This window comes from Bombina bombina, chromosome 4, assembly GCF_027579735.1.
Source record: "Bombina bombina isolate aBomBom1 chromosome 4, aBomBom1.pri, whole genome shotgun sequence".
In the NCBI taxonomy this organism is placed as follows: domain Eukaryota; kingdom Metazoa; phylum Chordata; class Amphibia; order Anura; family Bombinatoridae; genus Bombina; species Bombina bombina.
The window spans coordinates 547223522-547241099 of record NC_069502.1 but is presented as its reverse complement, the minus strand read 5'-3'; the positions used below and the strand labels follow the sequence as shown (position 1 = coordinate 547241099).

The window sequence follows — 17578 nt, the reverse complement described above, 5'->3', positions numbered from 1 at the left end:
TGTGTATATATATATATATGTATATGTGTGTGTGTATGTATATGTATGTATATGTATATATATATATATATATATATATATATATATATATATATATATAATTGAGAAGGATCTAAAATACCTTAGAATAATAATTGACAAATACACAATAAAAGATGATGCAATAGTAGTTTGAATTTGATATGAGCAGTAGAACAATTTCTAGCAAATTTCAGAGTTAATCTACTTTTCCCTCCCCTGTATCACATGACAGCCTTCAGCCAATCACAAAATGCATATACAGACGTGGCCCAAAGTATTGGTACCCTTCAACGTTTTTAGGAAAATGCAAAGTTATTTTATATCCACCATTCTTTTTTTCAAATGTAATAAAACAAAAACTTCACTTTTTGATTTATGACTTCAAATATTACTTTAATCAGTAAATGAGAATGGCACGGACAAAAATATTGGTACTCTTTACCTAATATTTTGTAGCGCAGCCTTTGGAGACACTAACTCCAATGAAACACTTTCTGTAGCTCTGAATCAGATTTCTTTACTTTTCAACTGTGATTTCAGCCCACTCTTCTTGAGCAAAGTGTTACTTGTATCAGTTTTGATGGGTGCCTTTTTCTAACTGTGGGTTTTAGCTCTTTCTGCAGATGTTGAATGGGATTCAGATCTGGACTCATAGAAAGCCACTTTGGAAAGGTCTAATGTTTTCTTCTCATTCATTCGTGAGTGCTTTTTGTTGTACGTTTTGGGCCATTATCCTGCTGGAAGGCCCATAACCTGTGTCTGAGACACAACTCTCAGACACTGTGCAGTACGTTTCACTGCAGAATGCCTTGATAGTCTTCTGATTTCTTTGTGTCCTACACAGATTCTAGGCACCCAGAGGCAGCAAAGCAACCCCAAAACATCAGTGAGCCTCCTCCATGTTTCACGGTAGGACTGTGGCTTGTCAACATGCATTTTGGCAAACTCCAGTCAGGCTTTTTTTGTGTTTTTCTCTTAAAATGCAAAAGTACCAATACTTCAAAATGCAACGGTACTAATACTTTCGGCGACGTCTGTATGTAAATACTGTGCCCTTTTGCACATGCTCAATAGGAACTTGAGCCTCACAAATTGTCTATATAAAAAGAATGGAAGTATATTGGAAAGTTATTGCATACTTTATGTAAATAATGAAACTTTAGTTTGAGTTACCCTTTTTATGTATTTTTTCTGCCAATAAAGTTTTAATTCTAATGCAGTCCTACCATGTGTGCAAGAACATGCATGTAACCCCTCCAGCCCGCCAAAACCAATAGATGTATTGTAGATTGCAAATCTCCACTTTAAATAAATAGATGCAGGTTTATATTGCACGGGTGCTGCCTGTGATTTCTTAGGTAAACCTGCTTTCTAAATTTCTGATACGTGGTCCACAATAAAATCCATGCCTAAACTAACTAGTATCCTCAATTTTATTGCAAACCATGTTTTTAGTTGTTATGAACAGCAACATTAATAAAAAAAATGATGTCCTATACCTGGGCACATAATTTATTCCAGTAATACTTATGCCTAGGTAATAGCAAAGGAAAGAAATGCAGGTCTAGTTATGTCCTTCACTCTTCCTGACATAGTAGTAATTCCCATTATTTGTCTAGCTGTTGTCATGGGTACAGAGTATTTGTATCTGTTTTATTTTGTCTCTTTCCATCTTATTCGGTTCTCTTTTTAATTTATTTGAAAAAATGGATGAATTTAAAAGGCACCCATTCATCAAGAAATACTTACAAAGAGAGCACATGGCTAGAGAGAGTATAGGAGACACGGAGGAAGGTTTTGAAGCTAAATTCTGGTTCATGAGAAACGTTTGTGAAGCAAAAATGCTTAAAAAAAAAAAGAGAGAGCCTGCAGAAGAGAGGGAGGGTCTAACCCGCGGTCTTGCTGCTTGTGGCAAAACCTGTGCTATTATACCCAGACAATCCCTTTAAGACCAGTGACAAACAGGCTATGTTGCGGTTATTAAGGGGTTAAGAATGCTGCAAAAAATATATATAAGTGTAAAAGCAAACACACAAAAATGTTTTATTTTTTAATTTATATATATTTTATAATAAATAGATGTATAATCCTACTTGGTATTTTCTGTTCTTCCGTCCCCTCCCCCTCCATTTTCTCTTTGGGTTGGGCTGTGACATAGTGCAGTCCCACCCACTCTCTACATAGGCATCCTTAGGGCTCTCAAAGGGCTGGACTTCAAGAATGTCATATGACACACACAATGATTGGATGTTCATTACAATGGTCATTAAAAAAAAAAGAGTTCATAACAGTGGGCCGGCATAATATTTTTATGGAAGCATTAATATAAGCACAGATTTAACAAGTTAACATTTTATGGGGATTTAATTTTACTTTTAAATGTCCCTTTAATTTTAATATATTTTGTTAATTATTAGAATCTTAAAACTTAAGACCTATTTGGCAGCTTGTAGCTTCTTTAAATCAACATTTCACTAACTAGCACCCTTTTAATAGCAAACTGAGTTAATATAATGAAACATTCCTTCTGCCTAGAATTTCGAAAAACTGTTATTACTGGCAAATGTGAGGTAGGTATTTTATATCCATACTACACATTTTTAATATATTTTCTCATTTGTAAAATCCTAGGCTATGAGAACAGTTTGAACTTCTGTTCTCATGAAAATGATGGGCATTTCCCAAATTGGGAAACCAACATTGTTTAATGACAAATATGTTGTTCATGACGCTGTGGTGAATACAGTTTACATTCTCAGTAAATACACACTGTCCTTTCACACAGGCTATTTTCTTTATGCCTTTTATTTTACTAAAATCATTAACCAAGTTCCTAAATGCATGTTAAACTCTACAGTATAATGTTGCAATACATTATGTTCTTATTTCATTTAAAATCTAATGTTAGATAAATATGGCATAATACAGGAACATTTTTGTTTTAACTATGGTACTTTTTGTTAAAAGTTCTTAGACCAACAAGTTAATCGGGGGGGATAGAAATTAAAGGTAGAGTGGGATACATTTAATTGTAGATACATTTAATTGTAGAATTGAATGTGATATAAATGGGTGCAAACAGACTTAAAGTGATGGTAAACTTTAGCTAATCAAATGCCATGGTGGATATTTATCAAAGCGTCAACTGAAAATACGCTTGAATCCCAGGTCGTATTTGTCCTGAGATTAGTAGTTATCAAAGCGTCAAGATCGTCAAATGTTGAAATTTATGACGTAATATATGCTCCCGCAATCTCAATCCGACGCATATCAATGCTTGCGTCATTACAGATGTTTCAAATTCACATTCGACTCTATTTGACCCTTTCCCCAATTTATCAAATATTTAACAGGTACGCTCGCGTCTATTCCGACGCAGCGTACCTAGTTTTCAAATCGCGACCCTTGAGGCTGCGGATGCCATAGAAATCATTGGGAGTCTGAAAACACAGAAAGCTTATGTTCAATCCTGCAAGAGAATGAAGTATATTACATAATAAAAGTAAATTAGAAACTCTATTAAAATTGTATACCCTTTCTAAATCAAACAATATTATTGCTACACATTTGGTGCACTAGTAGATATAGGGATAAAAATGAAAAATACATTACTACTTATGGATTATGTTACGTTGTCTCTCATTACAAAGCAAGGGTACAATATTATTTCTCCAAATTTGTTTCAAAGTTTTGTCCCAAACTTGTTGCACTAATAGATATAGAGATAAAAATGAAATAAATACACAACATAATATAGCTAACTTCATTTTTATTTTTTTTGGAAAAATCTATTTGCACTATGTTTAAGCCATGTAATACAAGTCCCACTCTCCACTTCACAACAAATTTGACGCAACACTTTTCGCACCAATTATGAAGCAAACTCCTAAACAACCCACACACTAGTGAATTTTTCAACCACTTTTGATTGGAATATGCATAATAACATGATTTATGACATCAGCCAATCTGATTCAAATATACATTTTAAACGATCACTATCAAATCAAATTGCTTGATACTTTTCATTGATCACTCATCAGAACTTTTATAAGTGCCATTTGTTACATTGTGTATTATACTTTGAAAGAATGTATATGTGAAATTAGTATCAAAGATAAACATTGATGCTGACATTAGGACACAGTGTAATATTTTAGACAATGATTTAAACATTTTAATTGATGATTGATTCAATATAATCTTAAAGGGACACTGAACCCAAATTTTTTTTTCTTTTGTGATTCAGATAGAGCATGCAATTTTAAACAACTTTCTAATTTACTCCTATTATCAATTTTTCTTCGTTCTCTTGCTATCTTTATTTGAAAAAGAAGGCATCTAAGATTTTTTTGGTTTAGGACCCTGGACAACACTTGTTTATTGGTCAGTTAAATTAATCCACCAATCAGCAAGGACAACCCAGGTTGTTCACCAAAAATGGGCCGACATCTAAACTTACATTCTTTATTTTTAAATAAAGATACCAAGAGAATGAAGAAAATTTGATAATAGGAGTAAATTAGAAAGTTGCTTAAAATTGCATGCTCTATCTGAGTGACAAAAGGAAAAATTTGGGTTAAGTGTCCCTTTAAACTGATAGCTCAAATGGATAATCTACCTCACATTAAACTGTCATGATTCAGATACAGCAGAAATTTAAATCACCTCTTTTCTGCCATGCTATTTTCAGTGTATTTCTTCCTTCTCTTGAATTTCTTTTTCAGTAAGAAATGTCATCTTATATGCCAGCCCATTTCATAACACCTGTGTAGGGGTGGTTTTTAAAACTAGACTGTCATAAGGGGGGTTTATAAAGGTACTGAGAGAAAACTGGCCCAGCTCTTAAAACATCCATTGATTGCAAATACATACATATGATACCCTGATTACATGTTATATTCGCAATTATTCCTGCTCAGAATAATAATAAATTTACACTTTATACATATAGCGGTATAAATAAACACAGAGTTATAACGACAACAATGTTTAGAACAAAAAATAAATTTAGGGACATGTAAATATGTTTGCAAAAGATTTCTGACATAACACACACACACATATATATATATATATATATATATACACATACATATACAAGTATGTGCAAAGATATATGTACAAATTATAGCATTAATAATCATTTATAAAAAAAAATTGAGATAAAAGCATATCAGACTTCTAGAAATACAAATGCACATGAATTTATGTGAAAGTATCATATAACAGATTTTTTTTGTATAACAAATACATATAAAATAACTTTCTATGAGGTATTGTTTGTTGAGGTATAAATCTAGCTATTTCTTGTATATTATCAAATGAAAAATAAAAGATTAGCTTTAGAGAACTGTGCTTGTTCATGGACAGTAATGAAACTGTATAAATAAAGTTGGGAAAAACATGAAGTTTTTTTTTAATGGAATCCGTTCTATACTTTGTGTTAATCATTTAGGATTCACATATTTTTCATATTATTTCAAGTTGTATGTTTTTTTTTCTTTCACCCCCATTGTACGTCACCGCACGCATGCGCACTGATGGCAATTCATCTGTATAAATCCTGGTTCCTCTGATGCCGTGCGCATGCGTGGAGTGCGTCGGGAGCGTATGTGCATTAAAGGCTAATCTCCCATATAATTCCTCAACCCTTTACTGCTACTGAAACAGCTGATTTTGAGAGGTTGGGCCACTTGCGCATGCGCAGTGAGCGCCACACACCTCCAACAGCTGATGTCACGTCACCGGAAGTGATGCAGGTCCCGCATTCTTCTAAGTCGAGACTTATTTTAGAACACCGGCCCACTGGGATTAACGTGTTTTTTTTTTTAATGAAAATTCCAATGAACATCCAATCAGTGTGAGTGTGTGTCATACTACACTCTTGAAGTTCAACCCTTTGAAAGCCCTTAGGAAGCCTATGTAGAGAGTGGGTAGGACTGCTCTCTGTGGTTTTTTTGTTTTTGTTTTTTTTAATCAAATGTTAGCAATAGTATTAGCATCTCTACATAGCCATCCTGGATAGATAAATTAAATTTGAGCCAGATGAGCTATTCTCATTAAAATTTAATAGATTGCAATAGAAAATATAACATATCTGAAAATCTATGTAACTGATTAACTTCAAAATTTCTAGTTTTGCAATAATTGCCAAGCCAAACACATATACCAAAAATAAAATTTAGTCTAATGATAGTAATTGAAACCTATTTCTGTTTATACTTTTGTGGTGAGACCAACTGCACTTTTGTATCTCCTATAGAAAACTGTTGTAAGAAGTGTCAAGAATGTTTTGTACATACTGTATGTGCTAATGTATATCAGGCTTATTGCTATTCATATAATTCTTCACTCTATTACCATGTTTTCTGTTTGAAGGAACTTAGAAGTAAATTGTATGATCAGGTTGTATAGCCCCATATACTATTATAAAGTATTTTTAACTTGAAGATTGGCACTGTGTGCACAAAGCAAGCGCTGTTCTCAGTGCAAGCACTAGTTGTTGTGGGCACATCATGCACTTGCTTGTCAAACCAGCTCATACACGGAAGCATAAGAAGCAGTGGCATTGTGTGCTTCATCATCAGCACTAGTGTATGTATTGGGGATAAATAGTGCTGTTCCTCAGAGGTTACAAATACAATGCGGTAAAGTAACCCATTTACAGAGCCCCTTGGGTTTGACTGGCCCTAGAGCCACTCCTCGCTTTAATATATTGTAAATTAGTTCCATTCCAGGATTAATATGGTTAATTATGTTGGTATTTATTAAGTGCCCCTTGGCCATATCTGAGCTCAAATTAGTTGACATATTAACTATTCAGATTTGAGAGAAGGTTTTTTTATCAGTTGCCCCATTCAACTCTTATAAAATGCAGGTTATCACAACATCTTTGTACTGTATTTTTGCTGACTGCAATGAAGTTTTAATACATTTTTAATAAAGTATGTGTTTTACTTTATATACCACACACATTTACTTTTCCTGTTTATTTTTTATGTATAGTCCTAATGCTTTGCTATACTTATGTTGGCATTTAAAATATTGCTCTAGAAGTGAAGACAGTTTCTACTTTTCAAAACTTTACTGCCATGTGATGACACTATAGGCTCAGATCTTAAAAATGTGCCTGCACAGCATGAACTTATTTTACTGAGCATTATATTGTAGAGTATGTGTCTCTCCTTAACATAAAGCATATTAGTGAACTTCCCTTAATGAGATATGCACTACCCAAGGTAAGAACCCTGTGTTGCCTCATAATACTGAGGCATCTTATAGAAGCTCACGAGACCAGAGAGCTTTAGAGAATCAGGCCCGCAATGTGAAGAAAAATATATTTGTAATAATTCTTATCAGATTATGATTATGATTTTTATATTCATGGATTATTTTTTATATTTAATTATAATTTATCTTTTTTCTTATTTCAGAGGTCTCTTTATTACCATTCATGACCAGGGTCATATTCCCACCCTTTTGAAGTCATGGCCTGAGGACGATATTAAGGTAAAGTTTAAGATTTGTTTAAATACAACTATAGATGTAGATAATGTTGTTGTACATAGTAATACTTTCGCAGTGTACAAAAAAACTGACTGCAACACAAATTAAGAAGACATTTTTATAACTAGGTTTGTGAAAAATTCCTTATTCAGATATTAGTTTGTCTAACAAATTAGTGTTAAAGTGCAAAGATCTTTGTGAGTTGCAGTTTAATGCTAATAAATCTGGCACTGAAAATAGCCGATTGTTGCTACCCACAGAATTTGTTTGACAAATATCTGAATTACGAATTTTAAAAATATCTACAATTTATGGCATTATTTTATTCCTTTGCTACCTAAACAAATCTCTAAAGTTTTTGTTAATATACACCATTTTCTCAGATTTACCCTTTCATGACAGAGTCAATTTGTCTACATCAGAACAACGTTCCGATGTAGACAAATTGAAATAACGAGATTCCAGTTATGGGATTGCGTCAGGGGGGCTTCCCTATGATGCTAGGCACGCCCTCCAGACCGTGATCACATTGAGGAAATGCCGTTGGCTTCAGGACAGCCAAACGGCTAGGACGATCTATTTCGTCCTAACGGCTTTAAAGCCCAGCGCGATTAGGACGGAATAGAATGCCATAACGGCATTAAAAGGTACTCACTATGCTATGACACTGGGTGCACTTGGTCCCCACTTAATAGTGGGGACTAAGTGCACCCAAGATGGAGAGGACGCTTATAAACTAAGCTCCGTGTTCACTAGCAAACTACCAGCTACTAGGCACTAACCCAGTCCATATCGCCCTAACTTTACCCTGCAACTCCCTTACAGTCCTAGTGAATAAGGATCCAAGATGGCCTTCCGCCTGCTCGACTCATGTAGCCAACCTGCACCACCAACGATCAGACGGACCGCAGGGCATGTACAACAACAGTTAACACACGAGAGCCCCTATGCTCCAACAGATCGTATTTCTGACATAGTGGGGAACATTCTGACACCGAGGTGAGCAGGTTCTTGCCCTCACAGTTGCATCCGACTTCTAGGGTGCACCGTCGACAACCAGACAGCTAGTCAAGCGACTATACCCCTCAGACAGCGAAAGTAGTGGAGGCTTGCTGTGTTAGGCCGTGATTTTCAGGCGGCTAGATACTCCTTTTTTAAAGGACATATTAAACTTGAGACCACACATATACGGCCATAAAAGGCTCATTTGAGCAATCCCACAACTCACACATATACTGCCAACTCCATAAAACAGTGCAAATAATACGGCAACCGGGAGATAACGTTATTATGGAGAACTACTACTCTGAAGTGCGTGCCCTACTAGAAAAATTTGAAAGCACAATGCTTACTCTATTTACTTGCCTGATGAAAATAGTACAGTTCGGCACTGAGTATGAGGCTGACTACACAGCTGCAATGGTAGAACCGGAGAAGACGTCTGTACAACAAACCTACCCAAAGATCTCTCCAGCGCGAACTCCAGAGGAAAAGCTGAACAGTGAGAGAGAGTCAGCTCAAAGGCCCAGACAGCCACCAGGGATCTCCGCCTACGCACTTCTCCTTACACAAAAATGACACTCCAGCCTAACTCCTTCCCGAGTCCACCTAACACACGACCATCTGCAAATAATTCTCAGTTTGTTGTCTCAGATTCTTCTGGAAGTGGATGGGTCATCAATAATACAAGGAGCATATCAGATCAAAGAATGCAAGCTGCCATTGGATGTCTCACAAGGCACTCTGAGAGGTATTTATCTGAGATATATGGGTTCAATCCTGTCAGCCTTATCTACAATAGGGAATCAGTGCTCCTCACCTTTTCAGAGGGTTAGATATGGATACATCTCAACCGCGACAGGAGTTGGTTAAACAGCACCATTACATTCTACAAGTGCTCTGTATTTGTTAAGATTGTAGACTTGCTTTTGATGACAACTTGGACTCTTCACTATATAGCTAAGTTGGGAACTACATATGTTTATTCTGTAAAAACCCTGCTTCCCTACTTGTTTATATAACCAATTACCTTTGTTTAGAAAGCAACTGACGATTATGCATCAAAACAGTCTTATTCTTTACTTTTAGACTAGTGCAAACTACATTGGTTATTTCATGTAGTCATGAATCTTGAAGAAATTCAAGAAAATTATCTTGCCGCAATGGTGATCTAAAAATGCGGGGAATATGTTCATTATTATATTGATATGTCTATTTTTCTTGTCTAATTTCTCTCTCACTGTTGTGGCTGGGAATGATGGAGATATTTTAGTATACTCCTATCTTTATAACATGCTTCACTGACTATTAGGCAGACTCATATGGATCTCTATAGCACCTAGTACCATCACATTACCGTCTAATGAAATTCAGCACCCACCTATTTTATCTAGCTTATAGTAATATTACAGATTAAATTAGTCCTCCACATCTGAGAGAATAGACCCTCTGGCTCTTGCTGATCTAGAATACTTTAGTAGTTATATGAGTGAAAATAACTCGTAATGGCTCATAATGTTTTTATTATCCTCTTACTGATTTTACAATGTGGTGATGTAAAGATTTTTTATTTAAAACTCACCCCTACTACCTTATCTGCGGTTTGTGCTAGTCTCTGTCCTTCAGTTAATGGCCAGGACTTGAGGACAGAAGGGGACATGACGACCCTAGAGTCAGGGTAGCCTAAACATTAATTGTGAGCCAAATTGAGAAAACCATTTTTAAAAATTCTAGAACTCCTGAATCGTCATCGTTCCCGTCAGTTGGCATATTATCCTAGATTAAGTCCTAGATGCCAACTATAACCACTTATCAAAAAATTGCATAGCTCCCTCCAGATATACATCTTAATAGCTTACTAATTTGAATGCTAACAGATCAGGGTACTATAAGGTCCAGTGCTAGCTAACATGCTACCAACACTCACATATCTGGGCTAACCCCCCCCATCATTTCCTTTAACGATAATTGCAACAGGTATTACTTCACCAGGGGGTATAAATTTCACCAGATAACTTTAACTGAGCGGCTCTTGCCCACTGTTTTTCTATATATAGAATTGTATTTATTTTAAGTTACCATAGGTCCAAGAAAGACCATATATATCATTATATTCCCTCTAGATACTGTTCTAGATCATACGAGTGCAAGTGACTCATTACAATATGAGAGAGATTTAAAACACACAAAATGAGGTATCAGTTTAGCTTGTTATGGATAACTACAGTGATCTCATTATTGTCTTTTTTGAAAAAATTCTATCTACATGTGACTGTAACATGTTTTTGTATTATTCTTTTGTATTTTTGTAATATCATAATATAAGTGACTATCCATGTAACATGTCTCATTAAGAATGTTTTTTCTAATAACCTCAATAAAAACCTAAAAAAAAGAAAGAAAGATATTGATGCGCTAAAAGCACCTCTTAATAGCTTGCAGTAAAAAGGCAATTGCATAAAGAACAAAGGCTCCCAATCAATGATTCTGATGGCACAGCTGCTCCGCTTCATATACTATAAACATGTCACTAATCTTCAGGTTCTGAAAAAAAATCAGTACTCAGAAGTCAGTACTGAGCTGTAATGCAAGAGCACAAGACCACAGCCAAATAGTGTAATCTTTATATATAGTAGCTATGTCGCTACTAAATAACCAGGACAACACTGCATATAGCATAACACCCATCCATGCAATTAACCCAGAGAATGTTCCTCAAAGTGGCTGCGCTAGTACCCCAGAGGCTGCTCAATGCCTTGTTCCCCTATCTATATAAGGTGGGTTGGTGCTGGAGTCTTCAAAAAGTTAAGGTTGGCTTTTAAATCTCTCTGTTAGTTTTTTAGCCACAGTTGTGCACCTGTTTCTGGATGTTTTAATTTTTATTTTCATTTATTATTTGTAATTAATCTCTCATTTTCTTTTAATACCAGATTCATAAGAAAGAGAGAATTTTTTTTTCTCTTACATGGTGTTTCCAGTCCACGGATTCATCCTTACTTGTGGGATATTCTCATTCCCTACAGGAAGTGGCAAAGAGAGCACACAGCAGAGCTGTCCATATAGCTCCCCCTCAGGCTCCGCCCCCCCAGTCATTCTCTTTGCCGCTCTAACAAGTAGCATCTCCACGGGAGGGTAAAGTGAATGTGGTGTTAGATTTGTAGTTTTTATTTCTTCAATCAAAAGTTTGTTTTTTTTAAAATAGTGCCGGTTTGTACTATTTACTCTGTGGCAGAAAGTGATGAAGATTTCTGCTGAGAGGAAAACGATTTTAGCATGTTGTAACTAAAATCCATTGCTGTTCCCACACAGGACTGTTGAGTACCAGAAAACTTCAGTTGGGGGGAACAGTTTGCAGGCTTAACTGCTTTAAGGTATGTTTCAGTCATTTTTTCTAGTCAAGACTTAGTAATGCTAGAAGACTGACAAGAATCCCCATGTGGGAAAGGTAAGCCATATTCTGAGACTTAGTATAGAAGGAAGGCTTATTTGAAAGGGCTCAAAACACTGGTGGACACTGTTAAGGGGCAATCGATTATTTTTTTACAAAAATCTGATATTTATACAAGTTTATATTACATTTGAAACACGTTTTTGGGGTTTATTCTGCATGGCATATATTTAGACACCTATTTTGGCTTGGGAAGGCCCCACAACTCCAGAGTGAAGAGGGAGGGGGCCTGAAATTCGCGCCTCAGTTGCGCAGTTGATTTTACAGACAGCTTCATGCAGCTCCATGTGAAGAGTCCAGAGCTTACTTGAGGACTTCAGAGAGGCTTATTTCTTTCATGTAATTAGCAAGAGTCCATGAGCTAGTGACGTATGGGATATACATTCCTACCAGGAGGGGCAAAGTTTCCCAAACCTCAAAATGCCTATAAATACACCCCTCACCACACCCACAATTCAGTTTTACAAACTTTGCCTCCTATGGAGGTGGTGAAGTAAGTTTGTGCTAGATTCTACGTTGATATGCGCTCCGCAGCAAGTTGGAGCCCGGTTTTCCTCTCAGCGTGCAGTGAATGTCAGAGGGATGTGAGGAGAGTATTGCCTATTTGAATGCAGTGATCTCCTTCTACGGGGTCTATTTCATAGGTTCTCTGTTATCGGTCGTAGAGATTCATCTCTTACCTCCCTTTTCAGATCGACGATATACTTTTATATATACCATTACCTCTGCTGATTCTCGTTTCAGTACTCGTTTGGCTTTCTACAAACATGTAGATGAGTGTCCTGGGGTAAGTAAATCTTATTTTCTATGACACTCTAAGCTATAGTTGGGCACTTTGTTTATAAAGTTCTAAATATATGTATTCAAACATTTATTTGCCTTGACTCAGAATGTTCAACATTCCTTATTTTCAGACAGTCAGTTTCATATTTGGGATAATGCATTTGAATCAATCATTTTTTCTTACCTTCAAAAATTTGACTCTTTTTTCCCTGTGGGCTGTTAGGCTCGCGGGGGCTGAAAATGCTTCATTTTATTGCGTCATTGTTGGCGCTGACTTTTTTGGCGCAAAAAATCTTTTCCGTTTCCGGCGTCATACGTGTCGCCGGAAGTTGCGTCATTTTTTTGACGTTCTTTTGCGCCAAAAATGTCGGCGTTCCAGATGTGGCGTCATTTTTGGCGCCAAAAGCATTTAGGCGCCAAATAATGTGGGCGTGGCGCTAAGAAAATATGGGCGTCGCTTTTGTCTCCACATTATTTAAGTCTCATTTTTCATTGCTTCTGGTTGCTAGAAGCTTGTCCTTTGGCATTTTTTCCCATTCCTGAAACTGTCATTTAAGGAATTTGATCAATTTTGCTTTATATGTTGTTTTTTCTCTTACATATTGCAAGATGTCTCACGTTGCATCTGAGTCAGAAGATACTTCAGGAAAATCGCTGTCTAGTGCTGGATCTACCAAAGCTAAGTGTATCTGCTGTAAACTTTTGGTAGCTATTCCTCCGGCTGTTGTTTGTATTAATTGTCATGACAAACTTGTTAATGCAGATAATATTTCCTTTAGTAATGTACCATTGCCTGTTGCAGTTCCTTCAACATCTAAGGTGCAGAATGTTCCTGATAACATAAGAGATTTTGTTTCTGAATCCATCAAGAAGCTATGTCTGTTATTTCTCCTTCTAGTAAACATAAAAAATCTTTTAAAACTTCTCTCCCTACAGATGAATTTTTAAATGAACATCATCATTCTGATTCTGATGACTCTTCTGGTTCAGAGGATTCTGTCTCAGAGATTGATGCTGATAAATCTTCATATTTATTTAAAATTGAATTTATTCGTTCTTTACTTAAAGAAGTACTCATTGCTTTAGAAATAGAGGATTCTAGTCCTCTTGATACTAATTCTAAACGTTTAGATAAGGTATTTAAATCTCCTGTGGTTATTCCAGAAGTTTTTCCTGTTCCTAATGCTATTTCTGAAGTAATTTCCAAAGAATGGGATAAATTGGGTAATTCATTTACTCCTTCTAAACGTTTTAAGCAATTATATCCTGTGCCGTCTGACAGATTAGAATTTTGGGACAAAATCCCTAAAGTTGATGGGGCTATTTCTACCCTTGCTAAACGTACTACTATTCCTACGTCAGATGGTACTTCGTTTAAGGATCCTTTAGATAGGAAAATTGAATCCTTTCTAAGAAAAGCTTATCTGTGTTCAGGTAATCTTCTTAGACCTGCTATATCATTGGCTGATGTTGCTGCAGCTTCAACTTTTTGGTTGGAAACTTTAGCGCAACAAGTAACAGATCATGATTCTCATAATATTATTATTCTTCAGCATGCTAATAATTTTATCTGTGATGCCATTTTTGATATTATCAGAGTTGATGTCAGGTTTATGTCTCTAGCTATTTTAGCTAGAAGAGCTTTATGGCTTAAGACTTGGAATGCTGATATGGCTTCTAAATCAACTCTACTTTCCATTTCTTTCCAGGGTAACAAATTATTTGGTTCTCAGTTGGATTCTATTATCTCAACTGTTACTGGTGGGAAAGGAACTTTTTTACCACAGGATAAAAAATCTAAGGGTAAAAACAGGGCTAATAATCGTTTTCGTTCCTTTCGTTTCAACAAAGAACAAAAGCCTGATCCTTCATCCTCAGGAACAGTTTCAGTTTGGAAACCATCTCCAGTCTGGAATAAATCCAAGCCTGCTAGAAAGGCAAAGCCTGCTTCTAAGTCTACATGAAGGTGCGGCCCTCATTCCAGCTCAGCTGGTAGGGGGCAGGTTACGTTTTTTCAAAGAAATTTGGATCAATTCTGTTCACAATCTTTGGATTCAGAACATTGTTTCAGAAGGGTACAGAATTGGTTTCAAGATGAGACCTCCTGCAAAGAGATTTTTTCTTTCCCGTGTCCCAGTAAATCCAGTGAAAGCTCAAGCATTTCTGAATTGTGTTTCAGATCTAGAGTTGGCTGGAGTAATTATGCCAGTTCCAGTTCCGGAACAGGGGATGGGGTTTTATTCAAATCTCTTCATTGTACCAAAGAAGGAGAATTCCTTCAGACCAGTTCTGGATCTAAAAATATTGAATCGTTATGTAAGGATACCAACGTTCAAAATGGTAACTGTAAGGACTATCTTGCCTTTTGTTCAGCAAGGGCATTATATGTCCACAATAGATTTACAGGATGCATATCTGCATATTCCGATTCATCCAGATCATTATCAGTTCCTGAGATTCTCTTTTCTGGACAAGCATTACCAGTTTGTGGCTCTGCCGTTTGGCCTAGCTACAGCTCCAAGAATTTTTACAAAGGTTCTCGGTGCCCTTCTGTCTGTAATCAGAGAACAGGGTATTGTGGTATTTCCTTCTTTGGACGATATCTTGGTACTTGCTCAGTCTTTACATTTAGCAGAATCTCATACGAATCGATTTGTGTTGTTTCTTCAAGATCATGGTTGGAGGATCAATTTACCAAAAAGTTCATTGATTCCTCAGACAAGGGTAACCTTTCTGGGTTTCCAGATAGATTCAGTGTCCATGACTCTGTCTTTAACAGACAAGAGACGTCTAAAATTGATTTCAGCTTGTCGAAACCTTCAGTCACAATCATTCCCTTTGGTAGCCTTATGCATGGAAATTCTAGGTCTTATGACTGCTGCATCGGACGCGATCCCCTTTGCTCGTTTTCACATGCGACCTCTTCAGCTCTGTATGCTGAATCAATGGTGCAAGGATTACACAAAGATATCTCAATTAATATCTTTAAAACCGATTGTACGACACTCTCTAACGTGGTGGACAGATCACAATCGTTTAATTCAGGGGGCTTCTTTTGTGCTTCCGACCTGGACTGTAATTTCAACAGATGCAAGTCTCACAGGTTGGGGAGCTGTGTGGGGATCTCTGACGGCACAAGGAGTTTGGGAATCTCAGGAGGTGAGATTACCGATCAATATTTTGGAACTCCGTGCAATTTTCAGAGCTCTTCAGTTTTGGCCTCTTCTGAAGAGAGAATCGTTCATTTGTTTTCAGACAGACAATGTCACAACTGTTGCATACATCAATCATCAAGGAGGGACTCACAGTCCTCTGGCTATGAAAGAAGTATCTCGAATTTTGGTTTGGGCGGAATCCAGCTCCTGTCTAATCTCTGCGGTTCATATCCCAGGTATAGACAATTGGGAAGCGGATTATCTCAGTCGCCAAACGTTGCATCCGGGCGAATGGTCTCTTCACCCAGAGGTATTTCTTCAGATTGTTCAAATGTGGGAACTTCCAGAAATATATCTGATGGCGTCTCATCTAAACAAGAAACTTCCCAGGTATCTGTCCAGATTCCGGGATCCTCAGGCGGAGGCAGTGGATGCATTATCACTTCCTTGGAAGTATCATCCTGCCTATATCTTTCCGCCTCTAGTTCTTCTTCCAAGAGTAATCTCCAAGATTCTGAAGGAACGCTCGTTTGTTCTGCTGGTAGCTCCGGCATGGCCTCACAGGTTTTGGTATGCGGATCTTGTCCGGATGGCCTCTTGCCAACCGTGGACTCTTCCGTTAAGACCAGACCTTCTGTCGCAAGGTCCTTTTTTCCATCAGGATCTGAAATCCTTAAATTTAAAGGTATGGAGATTGAACGCTTGATTCTTGGTCAAAGAGGTTTCTCTGACTCTGTGATTAATACTATGTTACAGGCGCGTACATCTGTATCTAGAGAGATATATTATAGAGTCTGGAAGACTTATATTTCTTGGTGTCTTTCTCATCATTTTTCTTGGCATTCTTTTAGAATACCGAGAATTTTACAGTTTCTTCAGGATGGTTTAGATAAGGGTTTGTCCGCAAGTTCCTTGAAAGGTCAAATCTCTGCTCTTTCTGTTCTTTTTCACAGAAAGATTGCTATTCTTCCTGATATTCATTGTTTTGTACAAGCTTTGGTTCGTATAAAACCTGTCATTAAGTCAATTTCTCCTCCTTGGAGTTTGAATTTGGTTCTGGGGGCTCTTCAAGCTCCTCCGTTTGAACCTATGCATTCATTGGACATTAAATTACTTTCTTGGAAAGTTTTGTTCCTTTTGGCGATCTCTTCTGCCAGAAGAGTTTCTGAATTATCTGCTCTTTCTTGTGAGTCTCCTTTTCTGATTTTTCATCAGGATAAGGCGGTGTTGCGAACTTCTTTTGAATTTTTACCTAAAGTTGTGAATTCCAACAACATTAGTAGAGAAATTGTGGTTCCTTCATTATGTCCTAATCCTAAGAATTCTAAGGAGAAATCGTTGCATTCTTTGGATGTTGTTAGAGCTTTGAAATATTATGTTGAAGCTACTAAGTCTTTCCGAAAGACTTCTAGTTTATTTGTTATCTTTTCCGGTTCTAGAAAAGGCCAGAAAGCTTCTGCCATTTCTTTGGCATCTTGGTTGAAATCTTTAATTCATCTTGCCTATGTTGAGTCGGGTAAAACTCCGCCTCAGAGGATTACAGCTCATTCTACTAGGTCAGTTTCTACTTCCTGGGCGTTTAGGAATGAAGCTTCGATTGATCAGATTTGCAAAGCAGCAACTTGGTCCTCTTTGCATACTTTTACTAAATTCTACCATTTTG

The 17578-nt window shown here is 36.9% G+C and overlaps 1 protein-coding gene across 1 annotated transcript in view; it reads left to right on the top strand.

The window, feature by feature from the left end:
• Positions 1-17578, top strand: part of ME1 (malic enzyme 1) — an 809599-nt gene that overhangs the window by 362178 nt on the left and 429843 nt on the right. Inside the window, exon 4 of the mRNA XM_053710486.1 lies at positions 7458-7533. Within this exon, the coding sequence (XP_053566461.1) occupies positions 7458-7533 (76 nt within the window). The remainder of the gene's footprint in view (positions 1-7457; positions 7534-17578) is intronic.